Source organism: Dendronephthya gigantea, unplaced genomic scaffold (genome assembly GCF_004324835.1).
Source record: "Dendronephthya gigantea isolate DGI-Jeju-01 unplaced genomic scaffold, DenGig_1.0 000159F, whole genome shotgun sequence".
Lineage (NCBI taxonomy): Eukaryota > Metazoa > Cnidaria > Anthozoa > Malacalcyonacea > Nephtheidae > Dendronephthya > Dendronephthya gigantea.
Window position 1 is genome coordinate 442490 of NW_021163169.1, and position 23458 is coordinate 465947.

The 23458-nt window shown below is 36.5% G+C and overlaps 2 protein-coding genes across 3 annotated transcripts; both read left to right on the forward strand.

Annotated features, from left to right (window-relative positions):
• Positions 1–689: 689 nt before the first annotated feature.
• Positions 690–11374, forward strand: LOC114537521. The gene is made up of 10 exons (XM_028558565.1): positions 690–937; positions 2827–3131; positions 4292–4535; positions 4890–4940; positions 5924–5968; positions 6476–6799; positions 7284–7637; positions 8373–8539; positions 9880–9964; positions 10957–11374. Exons 1-10 carry the CDS (start codon positions 889–891, stop codon positions 11193–11195), a joined length of 1863 nt encoding a protein of 620 aa, XP_028414366.1. The 5' UTR covers positions 690–888; the 3' UTR covers positions 11196–11374.
• Positions 11375–15420: 4046 nt separating this feature from the next.
• LOC114537523 (tyrosine kinase receptor Cad96Ca-like) lies at positions 15421–22489 on the forward strand. 2 transcript variants are annotated; one of them, XM_028558569.1, is made up of 11 exons: positions 15421–15525; positions 16874–17058; positions 17591–17858; positions 17941–18051; positions 19004–19191; positions 19480–19590; positions 20016–20086; positions 20317–20357; positions 20768–20864; positions 21370–21472; positions 21831–22489. In XM_028558569.1, the coding sequence occupies exons 2-11, from the start codon at positions 16894–16896 to the stop codon at positions 21912–21914; spliced, it is 1239 nt and encodes a 412-aa protein (XP_028414370.1). In that variant the 5' UTR covers positions 15421–15525; positions 16874–16893; the 3' UTR covers positions 21915–22489. The 2 variants fall into 2 exon arrangements, with proteins under 2 accessions (XP_028414370.1, XP_028414369.1); XM_028558568.1 differs by lacking the exon at positions 15421–15525 and having other exon boundaries at positions 16769–17058.
• The last annotated feature ends 969 nt before the right edge of the window (positions 22490–23458 follow it).

The window sequence follows — 23458 nt, forward strand, 5'->3', positions numbered from 1 at the left end:
GAACAAAGTGCAAAGTTCCCTTTCCAACCCAGGAATATGTAGAAAGAGCTAAACTCTAAAGTAGGCAATTCTTCTTTCTTCACTGAATAAAACATTCCACTGAAAATTATACATTCAGCTCACGGGCACTGCATCCTTCTCACGATACCAGAAAATTGCATTAAATTTAAAAGGAATATGAAAATATATCATTTTTTGGCGAGAACAAAGTCGAAATTTTTATCAAATGATTTTCACCTCGCCTTTGGCGAATAAGGTATAGATTTGGTCCCGCTACGCTGAAGTGTTATTGTTTTCTGATAGACTGGGTAAACCATGAATTTATTCACGAAGTAGTTGGCCCTAATTGGCTAATTGATGGGGTAGTGTCGCAGCTCCTCGCAAGAATGATTTTCATTGGTTGAACTTTACAATACTTTAGAAAGCATAGAAAAGCACTATCCAATTGGACGAAAGCTTCCGAGAGCTGCGACATGTCCCAATTCATGATTTGCTGCACCATTGATATTATAATGAGTGGTTGAACTGAAGAATAACCGGTTAATAATATTACAATTATTGCCTATGATTATGAAATATTATAAGTTTTACACACTCTTTTCAATCATTTTCTCCGTTTGAAAATCGTATATCATCAGGGGTTTTCCCTGTCATGTTTTAATACAAATCAGGAAAAGCAGTTAATTTATTGTAATTTACTCTACATATTCATAGAGGTATGCGGAAATAGAAACACAAGTCATAATTTATATTGATGTAATGTTGTATACCAACGTTGAACACTAAAGTCGTTTGCCAGCTTCGAACAGCGTGCGAAGCCACCTTTCCAAACCAGGCATATGTAGGAAGAACAGGAAGAACTTAAGTGGACACGTTTCTGATGCAAATATGGATCCAAACGAAGACACATTCTTTCTACCAGTTGATAACCCCACAGGTTTGTTTTGATTAACTGTTTTACGTTGTACTCGACCGAGATTACGTTACTCGAACGAATTTGTAGATTCGAAACGCTAACTGGAACTTCATGTTGCTAGAGGGAAATGGAATCCAAGGAGGATATCATTATTGCACGTCAAGTGTTCGAAGTTACACCACTATAGCCTTCGCTATTAACTGTCGTCTTAGGAAACGTTGCTACGTTAAAGGATTTGCAAACTGCTATATATATAGCTACACTATTTTGAGCCTATTTCCTTGTCCCCGAGATAAAGTTTTGTGGAGCAAACCATTTCTGCTGTATTCACGATCTCCAACCATAATTCTAGTTGAAATATTAAACTAGCCTACGCAAAATATGTCTTGCTCTCTTCCTTAACTGTCTGCTCGCTACGTTGGTGCTAAAACATTATAACTTCCGTCTTGGTGCAACATATCGGCTTACAAATGACATGCTCGAGAATTTTTTACAAACAACTTGTGATGTCATTAAGTAAGATTTTATAACTCCGTTATAACCTTGAATTAGATTCCTTGGTTGTTCCGAATGACTTATCCTCTCGTGTTAGCTTTAATGTTTGAAGTTTCTAAAGCCGAATTTTTCACTACGTTGCAAGCATTTACGGGTACTGAATCTACAAGTAATTCATATACGCATTTGTACAGCACTGCTGTCTGCTGCCATTGGGACACAGGTCGTTGTATTAAATGTTAGGGAGAGGAGGAGATTTCCCGTGGAGATTAAATCATCTCGGACTCCTGAAATGCTGACAATGTTTTATAAAAATGAAACTGTATCGCATGTGCTTGGCGGTTTCATAAAGGCTTTATTATTATACCTCACAAGTTTTTCTCGCTTCGTTAAACTTTGAGATTCTACTTCTAGTGAGCAATGTCGCATTGCCATTGATCATACCTACAAGTTCGGATCATCAGTGTTGAGTATTAAACCCTAACCCTAACCGAAAACACTGCTGACTGTCACAGGACAAGACAAAGTCTCAGTCACGGGGCCACTGAGATATCAATTTTAATTTCACGAATGTCAGTACGCCCGCCTTGATGATTCAGGTTCTGTCAGAATAGCTATTTACATGATACTGCTTACAGCTGAGATTAGCTTAAGTTTTGAAGTATTGAAATGAGTATACTGTATAACATGATTCTTTAAGTCAACTTAATTAAAGCTTTGGAATTTACAAACAATGTAAACAGGTTTTAGCAATCTGATAGCGAATGCGTGCATTTGTCTTGATTGTGTTTCGGTCGAATCTAAACATAGTGACCGGAAAAACGTCAGTCAGATAACAAGAATATTCGAGAACGGTTTTTAAAACAAAAACCGTGAAAACATGCATACATGCATATACGTAAATGGGGACGATAAAATTTCGTGAGATATGTTCAATCTAAAGTAAAATATTCCGATGAAATGATAGGCTTAAAAAAGTCCTTGCCTTAATTACCATTGCCTGGGGAATTAATTAAGATCCGTTTCCTCCAAAATAAAAGAAGTAAAGTGGAAATTGTTTTGAAGTACAGCAGTGGAACAAATTTAAAACCTGGACCTTGTTAAATCATTTTTATTGTTTGATCGCTCTGCATCACAAATAAATATTCCTATAAAATAAAAATATTCCTATAAAATATATATAAAATAAAACATTGGAGCATCTATAGGGGTGGTCAGAGTAAATAACTGCAGCCTAAAATGAATTAAAAAATATAGCTATGTAATATATTCTGACTACCCCTAGACCCGCCATTGAAATAAAGAATATTTTATCTCAATAATTACTGACAGTAACTGAGTAAGCCAGTTGCTTCGATTACAACTATATTTCAGCCATTAATTGTAACTTAGACAAAATATTGTTTTCGTTTTAGTTTCTGCAGAAGTAAAGTTTCTTGATCTTTATAATGGCAAAGTATTTTACAAAAAACAGTATCGAACGAACAACCGGACTCGGCAATTGGTTGTAAATGACGAAAAGAGGTGGATCAAAATGGAAGCAATAACAATTAATTGTCAATTGTACAAGATTTATGGATGGGTTAAACGCGAAGAAACAGCCGCGATAAAATTGAAGGATAATAATGGCGAGGTTCCTTTAAGAAATGAATACACTGGAGAAATTTTAAATCTTATAAAAGATTCAGACACCCCAACTCCAATTAAAAATGGCTTCGTGGTGAGTGTGTACATGCACCTGTGTTCAGCATTATCAACGCCAACGAGAGGCGGGGGAGCAGAGGGTGCAAATAGCCCTAGCCCCAAGTGTTCATGCAAAGGGTTCAAATGCATTAAGTTAGATAATTTGATGCGAAATTAGGACACGAAGGACATGCCAACAGAAAATTTGAAAGGTTGTTTGAAATTATCGATCAATCTATTAATCTTGTCGTGCACATTGACTTGATTTTTGTAATGCTTTTACTGAAAGCAACGAGTTGTCAAGAATTGTCGGCCATTCAGCTTGAGGTACCCCCCAAATTAACTTTCGTTATGAACTTAAGTAATCGTATTTGAACGCAAAGTAATAATCATAAGTTGTTGAAAGTTGCCGCAAGTAGGTAAATCTTTTGGTTTGTGTAGGTAATTTGAGCCCTTCAGACACCCGAAAACTGTCAGTCTTTTGCAAGTAAAAAAGTGTTAGTTCACAAACTGTCTTTTAACTTAGGGCGGTCGCTTCCGCCTGCACCAAATTGTCTTAACTTTAATAACTTATAAAACATATTCCATATTTTAGGCCTGTCAATTGAAACTGCATTTTCAGTCTCCTAATTTTGTGCGCGAGCCATTTTTCGGTTTAAAAACACGTTTTTTTTCTCGGATGAACACTGTTCTTTACAAACTTTCTGTACAGGAGGTGTCTAAAGGGCTCAAACCACCTACACATACGTGCGCGTACGTCTACAAGCCATTTCCCAAGTGTAAACTTTTTTTGATAAACCCTGTATTAAATTGATTTTTGTGAGCAGTGGTGGCGGCATATGGGGATGGCAAGGGTGGGAATTTTCTCCCTAATTTTTGTTTTTTATCCCGCAGTCTCTCCCCTCCCCACAGATTTTTTCATGTCACGTAAGTAGTTTATAGTCTTTCTCGATGTTCGCTTCACTTATAATATGATCTGCCACCCCCCGCTCCTAAAACATTTCTTTAGCCACCTGTTGCGCCCCATTCATCCAGGCTATTCTATTCCAGTAGTTGCGGCCCATTCATAGCTCGCTATTCTGTTCCAATAGCTATATTGTAGTTATATCAAAGCCATCTATAAACTCATACTGCGGTAACAATAATTTCTCCATTCCATGCCGCATTAACCTGACGAACGTCTATCCTTTAACTTAGCAACCGTTTTCAGTTGATCTTCATGAAATCTACGAAGGAAGATGTCCTGATAGTCCACCGGTCTTCAAATTGTCTAAGTCTGACAAACAACGAAATCTGAACGTATTCCAGTTAGTTGTACAACTCGAATTCATTGATGGGTCAAGAAGCCAAAAATTTACCAGCCCGAAATTTAACTTGCGAACATTGACGGAGACAGAAACAAATCCAATGCCGCCAGATTCAGTATCAGGTCCATCGCCAGGTCGAGTACTATGGTCCAGTTTATTTAAACATTAGCACTATGACACTTCTGCGGTCGGTTGTACGATGGCTCGTTACTAGCGTAGTCCACCGGATAATGATTTTCTAAACCGCTGGGAAAAGGCTGAAAAAGCAACAAAATAACAAATTTGGGTTTTTAGAGACACTTCGTGATTTAAGTTTTCCCACGCTATTCAATTTTCGTTTAACCCTCAACCAGAACTCATATTTTTTTATTGTAGTGTAGATTTTCCAGTGGTGCATTTAAAATCTCCCAAGTTGTATTAAAAAAACCAACCTCATATTTAAAGGGTTTTGGGGAAGACTTTTAATCACGATTCCTTTCTCTTTGTAGGTAAGAAAACGAAATATGATGTTGAGATTGATGGTAGCGTAAACGGCCAAGGTGATTATTTTTAACTTTTACTGCATGTATAATATGCCCTCCTTAGATGAAGAATCGTTGTACGTTGGATAAAACGTACGTTTTTTTCAGTTTGGATGTGCTTCTTCTTTCATGTTTGATTATACGAATGTTGTTATTGTCGTTCTGTGTGACGATAGGGGATGCTCATTGCTTTCTAGCTGATAAATTTTCTTGATGGTGAAACATTGATTTCGTTAGCTTTTGTGGCGTTAATTAGAAGCTTAATTAGAGCTTAATTAGAGGCTCAATGAGACGCCTAATTAGAAGCTTAATTAGAAGCTTAATTATAAGCTTAATTTGAGCCTTAATTAGAAGCGTGATTAGATGGGGGTCGTGTTATGCCCGATTGATATTAAAGTTATTGTTCTTATAATTTGTAAACATGAATATGGGAATAATTATGAACCGCCCTGTTTGAGAGCTATAGGACTGGCTATAGCCCTGGTTGTGGTACCAATGGACCAGAACCAATATTTTGCAACCTGCAACCAAACTTTCCAATTTTAACTTACAAGGAATCACCGTTTCGTCATTTGAGGCAATTTAGAAACATTTTCAGGGAATAGCTATGCATCTTATCATACAGAAAAAACTCGTGAAAACACCGGAAACTTTGTTTAATTCTTGTTAATTGTTTAGAAACCTTTGTCTATTTAGGCACCGTTTTCCTACATTTCCACGATTTGCGTTTCTCGAGTATACGATTTTCATTCATCTTTTTGCATTACACTAAGCGTGACAAATCCAGATATTTGAACTATATAAGACGTATTTTCGGGCCCGTCATTACAGATATATTTAACTTAAAAATATAAACCCTTTCCCACAAATGACCTCCTAACGACGCGGCAATATCAAACATTTCTACATGGTGCTAATAGATACCTTGCGTGGATTTAAAATATTCTCCAAACATATCTCGAGAACATTGATGAAATTAATTGTTTTGTCTTACGGTTTAGGTTCTCCTGGGGAATCGGTGGCCGACAGTGGAATATTTGACGACGGTAAATAGTGTTTAATAAACTCTGTTAGGACTTTTTGCGCTGTCCTTTGATTATATTTTATAATACCACTGAATGCTTAATTTGTGCATGCTACAGTAAACCACTCTAATACAATTATTACATGATAATGTGATATTATTAATGTTCGTATGTATGTGTATATGTATATACTGAAAGTAGGTCAGCGCCCCATCAAAAGAAGCCTAAAAAACCGAGTTCGGATCTCGCTCGAGACAACGAGATAATCCAAGCATGCGTAGAACGTTTTACCAACCATCACTACACTTTTATGTATCTTTGAGAAGACGTGAATGATTGGAATTAAAGCCCGTTTCCCACTAGGCGAATTTATTTGCGCGAACTGAAAAAACGTAGGAAGCGACTTTACTTAATTCGTGGTGAATTTTTTCATGAATCAATGATATCACCGGATTTCAGATGTCGCTTCGCGTCGCGCGAGTAGATTTGCCAAGTGGAAAACGGGTTGTAATAATCTGTTCCATCCAGGTTCCGTTAGACACTATCGACAAATTTTGGTCGACACGTTGGATGCGAAAACAGCAAATGTTGATAAAGTGGTAGCTAAAGATGTTAGGGTCAATGGAAATTTTAATGTCGAAACAGGAAGAGCTGATCTGGCTTATCACTTGACATTAAGAGATCCTGATAACTACGATGACCTTAAAGAAGGCGACATTGTCGGGTTTTACAAAAGCGAATCGGGTGAAACATATATTCAACGTCTTCGAAGCGATAATGTTCATAATGCGTTACATGCTGGTGTTATCAGCCGTTCTCATTGGTTGGCTGGGCATAAACCAGCTAACCCAGGTTAGTAATTATATCAACTGCAAGCTACACATGGTCTATTTGTCAGCCTTTAGCACAATTCAATTTCTCCTATATCCTATCCTTTTGCACAATTCCATTTTTCCTATATCCTATCCTTTAGCACAATTCCATTTTTCCTATATCCTATCCTTTAGCACAATTCCATTTTTCCTATATCCTATCCTTTTGCACATCCTATTTTTTCTATATCCTATCCTTTTGCACAGTCCCATTTTTTCCTGTATCCTATCCTTTAGCACAATTCCATTTTTCCTATTCCTATATTTCTCTGCGTGTTGGACACGATCAAACTACTTGTAGGCTCAATCATCGGTGATTATTATGTTGTAGTTTTTGCGGCGTTTCTTCATGTAATTTTTCAGATGGCGCAACATGCGCGCGAGTATCACAAAGCCTGGCCTGACTGTAATGAATTCAGAACTCGCAGCCAGTATAAATCTTTATATTATATATCTTCTTTTAGTTATAAAGACAGACACGGTCTGCGTTATTGGCATCGTTAACGTCAAAGTTGTAGGAAGCATTGAGAATGGTGAACGAATTTATGCATCCACTGATAATCCTGGTAAAGCTATACCTCAAACTTACATGCCTGCGGGATCTTTCCTTCGTAAGAAACATGTGTTGTTAGGCATGGCTTTAGAATCGAAGAAGAGCACCAAGATGCTTGATGATACTCATTTAGTCAAGTGCTTTGTGTGTATAGTACTTGATGTAAGCAGGAGAGAATTGTTAGAAGAGATTGAAGATATGTATGGCTGGTACGAAAAAAGTACAGAAGAGCAGATTAAGATCGCCAATAAAAAGACTTGGGGAAGTAAGTTTCCATGCACTTGCTTCTATTCCACTTATTTTTTTCTGAGTGATATGATTGAAAGTGACCAGACTTTGTGACCTTATAGTTTCCAGCTGGGTAGCATTATCCACTACTTATATATAGCATTTTTTTATCTAAAATTACTCGCGTGGATGAAAATTGAGAACTCAGAACCAACTGATTTGGCTCTTGGTTTTGGATTTTTGGTTAAATCTTGGTTTTTGGTTAAAAAATTTAGTATAATTTACAATTATTCGAGGTGAAGATCGCAAAACCGAGACGAAGTCGAAGTTTTTATTCGGCGATATTCACCGAGCCTGAGGTCAATAATTGTTTTAGTATAATTACAAAGGTGGTTTCTGAAAAAGAAGCGGTGGTAGAAAATGTTTTATAAACGTAAACAATTATCTCAACAGTTTTACAGCGATTCAAATAAACAATGTTTTTGGCAAAAAAAGCATTCTACGAAGAAGTTTTACCTTTAATTTTATGCCTAATTTTTCACTTCTTTTGTGCTTTGAGCTACAGTATTTTCGTCAAAATAACGTATTTCCTCATCTGTCACGTTGACAAAAAGAATTCGCCGCCATTTTGAAAAATCCGCTTAGGTGATTATCGCGTAATAATCCGAGGTCGCTCGACCAATCAGTTGCCAGAATTTTCAATTATGACCTTTGTAATTACGTTTGCGTAACGTTGTTCTTTACTCTGAATTATGGCGTACTTTTTCTCTAGGACTAAAAGGATATGCTCTCTCCACCGTTCTTGCTCTTGGCCTTATTATATGCCTTATTTATCAGTGGTTAGTCCCGGGATCAATGTTCCGCTACTGGCTTTGTCGTCGGGGATCTATCCCGGATCATATATTGTATTACTCTTACGTGGATGTAAACCAGCTGAGGGTAAGAATGGAGAACTTAGGGCACATTTGAAGTTGAAAGTGCATGGTGCGCAGATGCATATATAGTGCAGTAAACGTGGGGGGGGAGGCTAGAACCATAAAAACCGTTGCTAGAACTCCCTCCGCAGATTTTTCCATCCGGACTGATCAAAACAGTAAAGAAGTATTTATTCTTTTACCCAAGGTAACGTTCGGTTCTATTATAATTATGTAGTCAGGCTCATGCAACAACGGCAACAAGGAACAAAAACCATATTCGTTTATTTTACCTAAATTCGATTCTTCCCTGATAACCATTTAGTTCGCTATATTAAGATTTAAGAAATATAAACTACTAGTTAAAAGTTTGGATAAATTATATTCTTAGGAAAACGAAACAAATAAGTTTCGCTCGGATTGGTGAGATAATTGTTAAATTCCACCCGCTCCAACAGCCAATCAGACTGCACATGGCCAGAAATGTAGGCCAAGCATGAACGAGTTTTTGCTAATTTAAGAAGCCAATATGAAATCGCCTCTGGGAAAGAGTGCCGAATCATTAAAATTTGTTTTCTATATAACCCACAATTGAGAAGTCATGTTTGTCCACGTCTAAAACATCATCAATTTCATCGATCTCTAATTACTGAAAGTTTGAGGGCAACTCGAGATGCCCAAGTATGTTTCCGAGAAAGAATATTTTTATGATGGTCATCGTATAGGAAAGTATATGAAATTATTCCTAGCATATTATTGATACCTGGGGTAGCTTACGGTTCACGTTTCTGCTCGTTGCCGGCGAACATCGGCAAATGTCCACATCAGATCAGGCTCATAAAGGCTCTAGCTTTTTTTACATCGCATTTTATAAGCTTAAAAACACATGTAAATGTGTTTCCCACAATCTTGCAATTTGGTTTTTTGTGTTCCCCAAGGCGATGAAATTCATCAATTTCGCAGAGTGATTTTTGATCGCCATTATTTTCTTTTAGCTGTTGCTATGATACAATGTAATAACCTAAATATATTCAACAATATTTTAGAACTATTCGAACTAAGTCGCGTCGCCAGCATCGATAAGTTCGTCATTTCTTTTATTATCTACTATGTATCAATTTTTATAATTGTGTTTGTTTATAACAGGGCTGTATCTGTATTAGATTGTGTGGTTGGTTGATAACATAAAACAATCGCCATATTGTCCTTCTCGCAAATAGAGGACTGGTCTAAAACTGAATCGCCGGAGCCCATACACCTCACCACTTACCCGCTTGCATTTCTGACCATAACAAAATATTCCAAACGCTGCTGTTTTGTGAAGTTTTGTAAAAATTAAATTCTTGCAAATCTCCATTTTTTTAGTCATATAATGTTCATGGCATCGAATTCACTTGGGAGAAACTCCAGGATAAAGTTGGATTCAAGTTTAAAAAAAACACTCGCGCTGGTAAGCATTTGGCTTTCTTCATTTCTTCAAGACGTAACCAATCAGAGAATGTAATTGGTAATGAACGATTAATTAATGGTGGCCGGATCCAAACACGGGCTTCGACCAATCAGAACGCACGTTATATACATGTTATTTAATAAAGCTACTTAATTATATGATAAGTGGCAAAAGCAATATGGACGACAGTTTTGCTCAGAAATGATGAATCTGAAACACTTTTTGAAAGCGCAGTTCAAAGAAATTAAAAAAAAAAATACTTAGGAGTCAGTAAAACGGACAAAAAGCTTTTTCAGTTAACGAAAACGGGCTTTTAAATTTAATTTAGTTCACCTGTTCACTTAACAAAACATTGATTCAAATTGAATCAATAACTGCTCTAGTAAAATTTTTTATGCAATATTTATTTTGCTAATGAAATAGTATTTAATTTGTATAGCTACATTATAAAACAATCATACCACTTAGCCTCGTTGTATATGGCTGCCATTTAATTGCAACTTGCAAGACAATTCCACTTTTGAGAGATGTAACTTTTGTGTTTATTATACATGCCATATAGGCGTTCCTAGTCTATCACTTACATTTTGAAGACTCTTCGCTAATACATCTTTTAAAAATAGAATTTGCATTTGAGGTTGCGAGAAAAATTTATCGTATACGCATATAACAGGGTGCTTATTCAAATTTATGAATGTACGTATTAAGCACAGCTAAACTTAGGTCACGTCTTTACTATATAGGCAACTTACAGACCGCATGTAGCTCTAGTTCTCAAATCTTTCAACATTCCAACAGTCAGCGAATGTAAAATAAACATGTTTTCACCATATCTGAGTACAAGACAGCTGCTTTAAAAGAATCAAAATACTAGTTAATTTCCCGCGTTTTTTATCCCAAGATGGCGGCTATTTACGTAGCTCGTCATGTGTGACTTCATGTGGTCTATACAAAAGTTTAGCTCTATTAAGACTTTTAATTTCTGTTTGTAGAAGAACCGATACGCTATTATCTTAACTTGGACCGCTGTGCTTACTATTGGGCCGATGGTGCATCTGGAAACAACATTGGTGGCCGTAAATATGTCGGAGGATCAAGGATTTTATCTGTTGGGAAAAATTGTAAGAAAGTTTATGAATTGTATGAACAAACACATCAGTGGATGGATGTGAAAAATCAAAGTTCTGTAAGATGTACACCGAACAGCAATGCTGGTTTACTTTTAAAATAGAAAATAGAGCCAGGGTCGTACGCAGGAATTTTTGCCAGCGGTGTAGTACGACTTTTTTGTAGTTAAAGTTAATATAGTAAAATGAAGATTACAACCAGTGGTGTAGCCAGCCTGACGATTTTGTCCTGCTATGTAAATTTCGAGTTATTATAATTACTCATGTCTTTAGAAACTTATTGTTTTCACAGTCAGTTAACACCAAAATATTAGCATAGCGGGACAAATCGACAGGCTGGCTACGCTACTGATTACAACTTCAGTGTTTATCAAGGGGGGGGCCTCTCCCTCCCCCTGCTGTGCACAGCTCTGAATAGAGCCGTACGAAACATTATAGTAAATGGATTTATAGCCGTAATATATATATAATTTTATATAATTATATAATAAATTACATGCTGTTTTGTCGCAAAGCGAAAAGGCCGTAGTGGCATGTTTGTTTGGTGTAACTGTTTAAGTATGGAAAAAATCGATCAAAAAGTATCAATATTTGCTTGTTTTGTCAGAGATCTAAAATACCCATGTCCAAGTCTTCCTTCGCACTTACTTATTTTATCATCGAGTTATGACCCTGCTATGGCAACCCTAGAATCTTTACGTGCATGCTCAGTGCACCTCTTGTCAGGAGGACTTTTTCACCACGTATAGTAGTAATGCGCTTTCATCCTATACGAATGCGTAAATAATGGCTTCGTATTCGCAATTATGTGCACGTTGCTTGTGTCAGTTAAAAGCTCGTTTAATCAAAAGGGTGAGAATTCTCATCAGCATGTATAACCAAGATATAATATTGTATAAACCTTCATCTTAATACCATAATATAAACAAGATCACGTTTTTTGACACGCAATATTGCCATTACTATCCTGAAGACTTTACCCAAGAGATGACTGCATGGGTGAAGATAAGGGCATTACGTGTATCCACTCGCAGCATTTCACTTACAATTTGTAATTCTAGCTATATGTGTATAGAAATCAATGCACAGTAGAATTATAAAATAAAAATCGTTCCTCACCGAGTAAATTAACTTGCAATTTCATTGGACATACATTTTTTTCATATGTGAAATATTGTCGTATGGCAATTTTCTTACGTTTTTTTCAAGATGGCAAATAAGAAAGACAATCTGCAACGTCCTGATTAATTAGGCGGCTGTTTATATTTCGACCGGATATCTATAGCGAGATCACGGTTATGAATACAATTCCTAATAAAAACCTCTGCGCGTTGTTTATATGGATACGCAGGCTGGCCCGGTTGCCGAGGTGGAACCATTTGTGTAAATTTTGATATTTCTCAGCGTTTCTTTACACATTTTGGAACATTAGGCTAAAAACCAACAAACGGTGGAAATGTACTGTAATAGATGCTGATATTAATGTGATGTGAACTTTAAACGCAAAGCCAATTAAAGCCATGTAAAAAATTTCTATCCAGACAAGCGGGATGAAATCCTCTCATATAAACACAGGACAAGTTTATCCCATTTACCGGGCTGTCTCACTGTCCGAGCTTGTTTCGCTGTCCGATCTCGGCTCCCATATAAACAGTCCCAACGGCAGAAAGTTTGCATTTTTTGAGAACGTTAGCAAATTATGTCACTTTCATTTCGGGAACTATTTTATATAAAATTATAAACATTTACAAAGTAAAATGAACACATTTATTTGTTCATGAACAAACATGTCGATACCTTTTAAACAACACAGATACAATTAAGAACGGAGCGACAAAAGAGGAACGATGTATAATCAATATAAGCTACATGACATTCAGGTATAGACGTAAGTGGTTATGTGTTCCAGTGGGTGTGAACAGGGGTGACTATAGCCCAACTAATGAGACAGTGGGAAAGAGGAGCACGGCTGACTAGTAGCCCACTGAACTATTGAGACAGTGGGGGGAGAGGAATAGGGGTGATTAATAGCCAAACTAAAGAACAATTGCCGGGGAAGAGAAACAGGGGTGATTAACGGCCAAACTAGACAGTGGGCAAGAGGAACAAGCGTGATTAGTAGCCAAACTAATCCGACAGTGGGAGGGAAATGGACAGGGGTGACTAGTAGTCCAACCCATGAGACAGTGGAGGAGGAGGAATGAGAGGAGGAACGAGAGGGGAAAGAAAGGGGTGAATATAGTTGCCCAACTAACGAACTAGGTGAAATAATTATACAGGAAATGGTAAGCAACTAAACAGTTGCCTTATCAAAATGCAAACAAGAGGTGGGAATTTTGTAAGCGCTGGTCAAAAAATTGCGGGCGTAAAGCCTTTTTACAATTTTTACGTCCGAAGTGCGTGTTTGCTGCATTGAATGTGGCAAGTCAACGAGACCTTGCTCCATGGGATTGGGCTGCATGCTCTCAAACTACTCATAAAGATTCGTTAGACCTAAACATGAGCCTATGAAAAAAATTTCAAAACACGTGGAAGACATTATGAGCGCTTTACGAGGGTACACCGATCGCCGCCCGAGCATCCGACGAGTGTGAAATTCCTATTGTTTTGATTTAAAATTCTATTCATTATTATTCTATCACTATAACCCTGAAATCTACTGGAACCTTCATCTTCAACTACTCAGATATATAGAGAACTACTAACGATTAGCCTTTTGCCAAAATCGTGTGCAAAATTATAAATACTTTTTGAAATATACCTAAAATATGAAGACGAAATTCAAAGTATAACCAGCAAGTAAAATCTGTTCATTTTCGCCTATTTATAATCAGTAACGCTATAAGCTGGCGATTTTCAAGGTAATTTCAATTTGCAATTTCGTTGTAATTCCGCTGCTATAGCATGGCAGGTAGACTTGCCTCAAGTCTGCCCCTTGATGATATAAAATTAGTATAATGGCAACCTAAGAGATTTTAATGGCACCCTAAAAAAATTAGTATAATGGCACCCTAAAAAAATTAGTATAATGGCACCCTAAAAAATTAGTATAATGGCACCCTAAAAAAAGTAGTATAATGGCACCCTAAAAAAATTAGTATAATGGCACCCTAAAAAAATTTAATGGCACCCTAAAAAATTAGTATAATTGCACCCTAAAATCGGGCGAGGAAAATGGCGGAGAGAGAGGGAGTGGAGAGGCAGACTTGTTTCCCTTGGAGGAATTTGAATCTTGTTACGGCTTCTGCAACCTGCCTCTGCTGGTCTCTGATCGTTTCGAAACCACATTCAGTTGCTCCGTATTGAATGGTATCCTTTATTGATCTCGTTTTCAGTATTTTTACATTGTATTTGGAGGCCTCGCGATCGTGTAATATGATCGGGATGTCAAACTCGCAAATATCACGCAATTTATATAAATGCCCCGCCTCCGGTTGAAAATTCAGCCGGTAAATTTGGCGCGCTGCAAGGGAAAAATTTTTTTTAAAAATCAGCGTTCTCTGCTGTATAGTCATGTTACAACGAGTCACTTGGTTATCACCAGTTTTAAAATTCAAAAGTTCCGATCGAATTTCGACGAAGATTTTTTTAAATTCAAAAAATTCGTTAACATGCAAGTCTTCCATTTATTGCTGCATGGTTCTATTATACTGCAGGAAGTTAAATCGTTTCACATCAGTCAGTTCAATAAAAACCAAGTTCCTTAGTCTCCTGCCCGACTTCTTCGAAGCTCGATGTTGTTTGCTTGAAGAAAAATTTCAAAAATGTCGATCATTTGCAGAAACAAAGATTTATTTTAGCGCCATGGGGTACATAATATCTATGCGCATAAATATATGCCTTGTTATTTACATCAGTAATAGTTATGTTCCATAAAGCTGCTAGTAGCAAATATATCTCAGCGTCTGTTCGATTTTATGTGTTAAAAGATCTCAACTGTGGAACAATTTTTACTTCAAATCTAATTGGGTGAGTTTAAAATCAACACCAGGTTCTGTTTTCTACCAGATATATAATTACATGGTGTATTACATGAAATTTAACATTGAATTTACGTATACAATACATTATTGCCCTATAGACATTTTTTTCAACGATTATTGATTACTAACAATATTTGATTTGGTTCGGTAAGAGTCTTTTATAGAGGAGCGAAGTTATAGTAGAATGTACGGACGGCTTCGATTAAAAAATCAATAATTTAGATTGACAGCTAAAAACCAATAGCATCAGGTCAGACTGAGTACCGGAAGACGAAGCAAACTTCCTTTATGTATTATATATATATACGATTTCTGATTCTAATAATTCTGATAAATTATTGTGAAAAACTAGAGATCGAGCTCACAATACAAACAGGACGTCCAGTAGGCCTATACGTTGTAATGCGTAATAGGTTTTATAACTTACTTTGACAGGCAACAAACGAAGGCGGTAAGAATACCTGTATATAAGAACTCACTAATAATCGATAATATCTTAATATAAATCTAGCCATCCTCTCGAGAATCTGGATGTGGCTATAGATGAAACAAACACAACATTGCTTATTTATATAATGGTCACTAAAGGTTTATTAAAGCTTAGCTAAACTATGCTTGCTACCATAATAATTATTATGACAAGTCTCAGACTTGTAAGTAAACAATCATTATATATCCCTTTGCGAGCTCATGCTGAGTTTGAGGTTAATGGTTTGTCTGTCAGTTCACTAATGAATAGAGATATTAGCTGGGCTAAGGATAAACTGGGTATATTATGGTCAGTATTTTTTGCCCCGAGCTATCTTAGAAAGGGGCAAAACTAGCGTAATATAGGGGGGATTGAATATTCAAATAATCTGTTCTTCCTGGCAGATTTCTTTTTTACATACGTATTTCGGAAAGCCCCCTTCTCAATTATCGCTGTAGTTTTGCCCGCCGATCTTGGAAACTTTCCCTCTAGTTCATCAATTTATCTCACCAAAATATATTTTGCGAACGCCATCCCAGTACAAATACCAAACCAAATAGGTCAACTATGCGCTATCCAGTTTTTCGCTCGGATAGACGCAAAAGGAATTTTTTTAGTGTCCCCGAAATCCCCCAGTGTGGCCTTCAAGATATGGGTTAGGAACGGAGGGAGATATTGATTTATTTATGCCAGTTCTTATCTTTTTCTGTACACTGGATTTTTTTAGAACCTGTATAATGATACTATAATTAGAAATTAGAAAGTGGTAGTGCCATTATCTCCCCCCAGTTATCGCTTGGGTAGTCTTCTGGTATGTAAAGGTAATATTGCGTGTCAAAAAACTTGATCTTGTTTATAATTATTATGATAAACGTATGCAATATTTTATTGTGGTTATATTGATTAGAATTCTCTCTCAAATGTGAACATTAGAAGTGTGAATATGAAGCATTAGGCATTCGCATAGGATCATCCACGTCAAGAATATAGGAAGGAAAATGAAATTTAAAATATTTTCATTTCCATGACTATGGATGTAGTATGGAAGCAGTATGGGTGTAGCATATGCCACTGAGCTATATTAAATTCCTGGAGGACCGGCTCGTCATTTTTCGGTAACTTCGCCGCCATCTTTTTGGCGACACGATTTGGCCGCGAGCCGGTCCTCCAGGAATTTAATATAGCTCAGTGGCATATGCCCATAGTATGGATTTTGAATAAAAAAATCCAGTGATACACAGTAAGAAATTAATGGTGGAGAATAAAAGAATTTTGTTTTCATTGAAAAAATCATTGGGAAATGCGTATAGAGTCAAACATATTTTCCTAGATGCAGAAAAAAATGTGACAATGGAGCCAAAAACAACTGGTGTTAATGGAATCGTTAATGATGAAAATAATAAGTGGTCGTTAGAAAACTACCCGTTTATAATAGCAGTGATTGTGGCATTGGGAGCGTTGGTTGTTTTAGCGTTCTTTGTTTGGATGAAATGTAGAAGAAAGGATGTTTTTAACGTATGGTACCCTCAAATTTAATTATATATTAGTTTCGAAGTATCGCGTATCATTTAATTGGCTGCTGATTTTATTAGACTGACGTAGCCAAATGTTGTTATTTTTGTCTTAATTGAATGGAAACTTTTTTGCATAACGGGACTAAAACAGGTCGGGCTGGCTGACCTGTTTCAATTGTCCGTAATCCTGAAGAAGAATTATAACCATGCCTCTGACTGAATGAGCGAGGATGATTAATATAAGAGTGCAGCAGAATAAATTATGCGGTCACTTTAATCGGCTAACGTTTTCAAAATAAAAAAGTTATAGCAATATGTCTTGTTTCTTCCAATTGAACATTGTCAGAGCATTTTTATAGCATATATTTAAATGCATCAGAAATTTCCAAATTTTGTTGCTACGAATCATGCCCTTGCACGAGGAATGTGGATATATCGCTACTATAATGAAGTTGAACGAGTCAAGCTTCCGGCGTGTATTGTAAAAAGTTGCATAAGTCACATGCAACTCAACGAAAACATTTTGCATTTAGGTTAGACGTGCAACCATGCAAATGGGACCAGAGATTGGTGAAGTAAATGGTCAACCAAGAACAAATAGAACTCCTGGTTCCGGCTCAAGAACTTCTCACCAGATCAAGCGATCAGATGATGCCTTTTGGGAGTTTCCTAAAGGCAAAATTGTGATTCTTAAAATTTTGGGTGAAGGCACTTTTGCCACTGTAAACAAAGCGAAGATTTTACCTTTGCACGCCATGAATCAAATCAATTGTGGGATTGTTGCTGTGAAGACTCTCAAAGGTACAGTTATGGCATTCAAAACAGTAACGTCGTGAATTTAATTTATTTCTACTTATTTCTGCTATTTCTTGACACAACATAGAGAACACAGACGAGAAGGATCGTACAAATTTTCTAAATGAACTAAACGTGATGAAGAAGCTAGAGCCACATCCATACGTCGTACAACTTCTGGGCTGCTGCACTTCCACTGGTACTGCGATTACAGTATTCTCAGTAATTCTCTACCGCAACTGTCACTGCTACCAATTTACATTTTATGCTTTGTTTTCGCCATCTGCATGATTTTCAATCAATCATGCATGTGCATAAACGACATTAGACTTCGCTGTGTCATTAAAATCTCATGAAAGAACTTAGTCTAGTTCTCTTATTTGGCCTGGTGATTAAACTAGTCAGATCTTTAATTGCATATCTGTTACTTTGTCACTATTCATGTTGCTTAGCGAAAAAACCAAGCTTCAGTCACTGGCGTCACCAGCTTGATATGTGAGGGGGACGTATTCATATATTCGTGTTTTACAATATTCACTTCTTTTCAAATTGATTGCTTTTAGGTTTAGTGAACGTGAATGTATGAATACGTCTCTCCCCCACTATTAGTAGTAGCCAGCCTGACGATTTAGTCCTGCTATGCGAATTTTATGTTATTATCATTATTCATGTCGTTAGAAAATCATTGTTTTCACAGTCAGTGAACACCAAAATATTGGCATTGCAAAAACACGCGGGACAATAGCTATGCATAATTTGTGGTCTCATGACAGCGTTGTCATTTTTACGATGCCTTCAAATGAGGCATTTTACGGATTCTCGATGAAATAAACGCAGCGGCAATGTGATAGCTGTTTAATAGCTTATATGAAACTGCAATGTTAGCTAGACATCGGAGGTTCTTAGCACAATTGAAACGTTTGTATGATTATTTCAAAGTAATGGCAGCGTAAAAACTTCCCGTAGCTAATTTCTAGCAAAATAATTGACTAACAACGTCGAGCTTACCGCGTCGTAGACTCGTAGATAATAAACTCCATACTATAGATGCTGGTGACGCCACTGATGATTGTATTCAATGCATCGGTACGTGAGACTCGCCGTGTAGCAAAATTAGTCGTCATAGCTAAATTTGCTTTTGTTATTCGCAGAACCGTATTTGTTAATACTGGAGTACTTGGTTGGTGGAGATCTTCTGGGTTATCTCAGAAAATCCCGTGGATATAAAGATCCTTATAATACTGGAGAGTATGTTCCAACATCAAGGCTGACAGAGAATGATCTATTGTCTTTTGCATGGATGGTTGCTGATGGAATGACTTTTCTCGCCCAAAATGAGGTAATACCGCCTTCACCATGGAAGTAGAGGATAAGCCTATAAATGGTAAAATACCAGTTCACAAGATTGTCTATAAAAACGCCAGGATATCCAGAAACACGTGGCCGTAGGTATAAAAGCTTAGTTAGGGGGGGGGGTGTACATTTAGGTTTTCGGCTTATGCCCGACTGGTTTCTAGTCATGTTGTGAATGTGTACATCCTTATTTCTCGTACGCTAATGCTCGTAGTGCTTACTTTGTAGTAAGTTGCTGCATGCGATTCTATGCCTAACAATTCTCACATTATAGATAATCCATCGTGATTTGGCAGCGAGGAATGTTCTTGTTGGAGCGCACAATGTCTGCAAAGTGTCAGATTTTGGTTTGGCAAGGGAGGGGTCTTACGACAGAGAATCAAAGGTTTGTTACGAGTTATTACGATACAGTCAATTATTAAATTCGGGAATTTTTTGTTTACTGCAGCAACACATGCATACAGGTTCTTGAACAAAAACTTCGCTGGGCTACGATATGACTTAATAACTTATACCTATATAACATCTTAAAATCTTTGGTTATTGCGTAAACGGTTTTCAGTAAATATTTCAGTAAACTTAATCTTTCTACTGTTGTGCACACCTTTTTTCTGATTTTACGTGATTTTTCAGACTTCAGTAACGCAAGCAGGACAAAATTGCATCATGCGTGAACTCTTTTCGTTCTCAGAGGTCTAAACACATGCAGCTATGTTGGCACTTTAACCACATTAAGGCGCCCGGTTTTCCACGAGCGATAATTTTCGTGCGATGCGACGTTTTACTTTAATTTTGACATCTTTGACGTAGGCACGTCTTCCTGTTAAATGGATGGCTCCTGAAGATATATTTGCAGGAAAATGTACCACCATGAGCGACGTGTAAGAAGAGTTATTTGCTCTATAACTAGTATTTTATTGAGGAAAAAATGCATAACATTCTCGGGTGGGATTCTCAGGTGGGGAGGGATTTCAATTTATGTCGGACGGATTAAAATTTAATTTCATAATAATTGCAGCACTTTATACTTATAGTCATAGCGTTCCTTGTCTACCCTGCTTACAAAAAATAATAGTGCTCTTAAACAGTCTTAATTTTTCTTTTATACAAGGTGGTCCTACGGAATTTTGCTAATGGAAATTTTTACCATAGGTAAGAAATTAACAAAATTGTATAATTATAAGTAAAATTTAAGTTGAATATTTACCAGCCATATTTTCTTTAAAAATAAAAACCCGCAGTAAATTTTCACGAATCACGATCTCGGATGTCGGTTCCACTTCGCTTCGCCCAAAAAAATTCTCGCGTAGTGGAAAATGCGTTTTAGTGAGTTTTTAGAATGTAGGTGTAAGAGTTAAAGAAAGATCGTTTCAAATAAAAAAAATTGCTTACATTTTGTTTTTAATTTTTTTGGAAACCCGTCCATTATTTCTACTGAGAATGATCTAAATACGTATTTTCGATTCTTATAATCAGTCAGCCTGGGTATTTTTTTTGTTCACGTATACGTACGTTTAAATCTGACTTCGTAACTAATATAAACACTTTATTGTTTAATTTAGGTGATTCTCCATACCCGGGATATAAAGGGAAAGATGTTCCAGACTTAGTTGAAAGTGGCTACAGAATGCCGAGGCCCAAGCATTTGTCGGTTGAGATGTAAGTGCACAATAGAAAACGCGGGGTCGCCGCGTTTATTGAAAATAATTTTGCGAATAATTTTTTCAAAAGTTAACTAGGAGGGTGCTTGACTGCTTAGGAAGAAGCAAAGATCAAACGAATTTATCTAGAAAACTTGCTAAATATGAAAGAATTTTTAGACTTAATATAAACAGTATTGATCACAAGCGATCCATATAATTATTAAGAAATAAGAGGATCAGATTTTTGCTAAGTACTAATACTCAAGGTGAGTCAAAAGTTTTGGGATTAAAGAAATTTGGTACCTGGTTATTTTATGGCGTATTCTATATGGCATCGTTATTACCTTACATTTTTGCCGAATGTCTCCTGTCGCTATTTCGACTACCATCGACACGCCTTTTTTTGTACGTGTTTGGTTCGATAATTTTTTGAGGTCAACAGGAGAAACGCTGAAATGATAATTCATCTACGTCTTGCAATAAAATTTTCTTTAAAATAATTGTCTTGCTACTATCTTTAGTTATTCCGTCATGGAAGAATGTTGGATAATCGAACCGCGAAAAAGACCACGATTTTCAGACATGGCATCGTTCTTCAAAGAAATGTTGGTAGAGGGTTCGAAGGTAGGCATATTGATTTTCTCAGGTGTCAAAATAGAATTATAAATGATCATTTTTTAATGTACAACGGAAAACCTTGCATGGCTAAGGTAGCGTTTGTTTTCTTAACGTTTCTTTAAAAATTTCAAGGGATGCAAACTTAAATGTATTCCTAAACGATTCTGCATGAATTTTTTTTCCAAAAGGCAAAAAGGCAAAAAAAAACGCTTCAGCAGTCGTTTTGGAGTTTAGAATTCACAGTGCCGTGCAACGTGTTACACACATACGTGCCATGAGTGTTTTAATTCTTAGTAAATTAATACATCGTTGAAAATAGCTGATCAATTTGATTCACAAATTTTGCAATTTCTTTTGTTTCCAGGATTACCTTGACTTGAATGTATTTGAAGACCATCTTTACGAAAATTTCGATGAAATTAAGCTGCAAAGATCAAGCATAAGTTGATGTATCTGGTAGTTTCGGTCGTATATAGGTAATCATTCCCTGCGAATACAATTCAGACCTGCATGTATATATTATTTTGTACTTCTAGCAGTATTTTCGTTTAACTGTCTGGCCTTTTTTAATTCAATTCCTCAAGGACCAATTTTTGTATGCCAATTTCATTTCCGCCATTTTGTGTTGGCAAAATCATTAGTTGTATATTCTGCAACAAAATAAATTAAAAAACTCTACCAATCAGCATCAAGTAATTTTGTGATGATTTGGTTTAATTTCTTTGACCAATTTATAATTCCTGGTTTTCATAACCGTAATTAATAATTCATAATTTATCAGTTTTGTCTATGATCGGAAGCTCATCAATATATAAAAATATCTACTTCATTTGTCACCGACAACGGTTTTTAGAAGATCGTTGATAAATTACGACATAATATGAATATGAAAACCCGGATAAACTAGGAGCACCTTAGGGTTTCAAAGCATGGTATTTGATAAAAATAATGTAAATATAAGTGTGAATAAATTATTATCATTTTTCATATTCATAACATAGAGAGGCCTGAATGAATAGAGCCACGGAGACACAGGTTAATTGTGCTTGATATGTACTGAAATCTATTTATTATAGTTTTCCCGACTTATATAGCTACTATACTCCAGGGGTGAGTCAAAAATTTTTTTATTGACATAGCTATATGCAGATATAATTGACGAATGCAAATCGGACAATTTCCTTGTATGAATCAGGACCCATGCAAAACTAAAAGCCTCTTACAGACGAGCAAGTTTTCTATGACAAGTTTTTATGTGACAAGTTTTAATTGTTCGTCAGTACGTCCAACTTTGACAATTTTTTCTATGACAAGCACACTTGTTCAGAATCAAGTATACTTGATCTTGAAAAAATTGTCAAACACCAATTTCGCTTGTGTGTACGAGTCAACAAAGAAATTAAACCTGTCAAAGTAATGTGAGCACTTGTATGAGTTTGACCAGCGGACAATTGTATAATTTTGCAGTGTTAGCTAGCCTTAGCGCCGTACCCTTGACTGATTTTGGCGATAAAAACTGCCCAGAGGTTTAGAGGGAGTTTATGGGATATCGTTTCGGAATGATATAGAGATAAAGACAAAAAAAAACTGAATTGTGACGTTATTATTGCATTACAATCCTTACGTTATTACATTATTCATGCAGAAAGGAAATTTCGAAATGGCGCCTGTTAGCGCGCTTACATTGTCCGCTGAACGATTACATTGCTAACTGCGAACTAAATTGTCAAAGTAAACTTGTTAGCACGTTCACACGAACAAATAAAAATTTTCAAAGAAAAACGTGTCATAGAAAATTTGTTGTACATTCTCACTGCAATTGCCAATTGTGACATAGAAAAATGTCATATAAAACTTGCTCGTCTGTAAGGGGCTTAAGCTGACTACGATTCAATATATCTCGGACGATTAAAATGCATTTTAACTGCCAAAGGGAACACGATTTTTGTATATGTTTCACTTCTGTCAAATTACAGCAGCTGCGGCAAATTT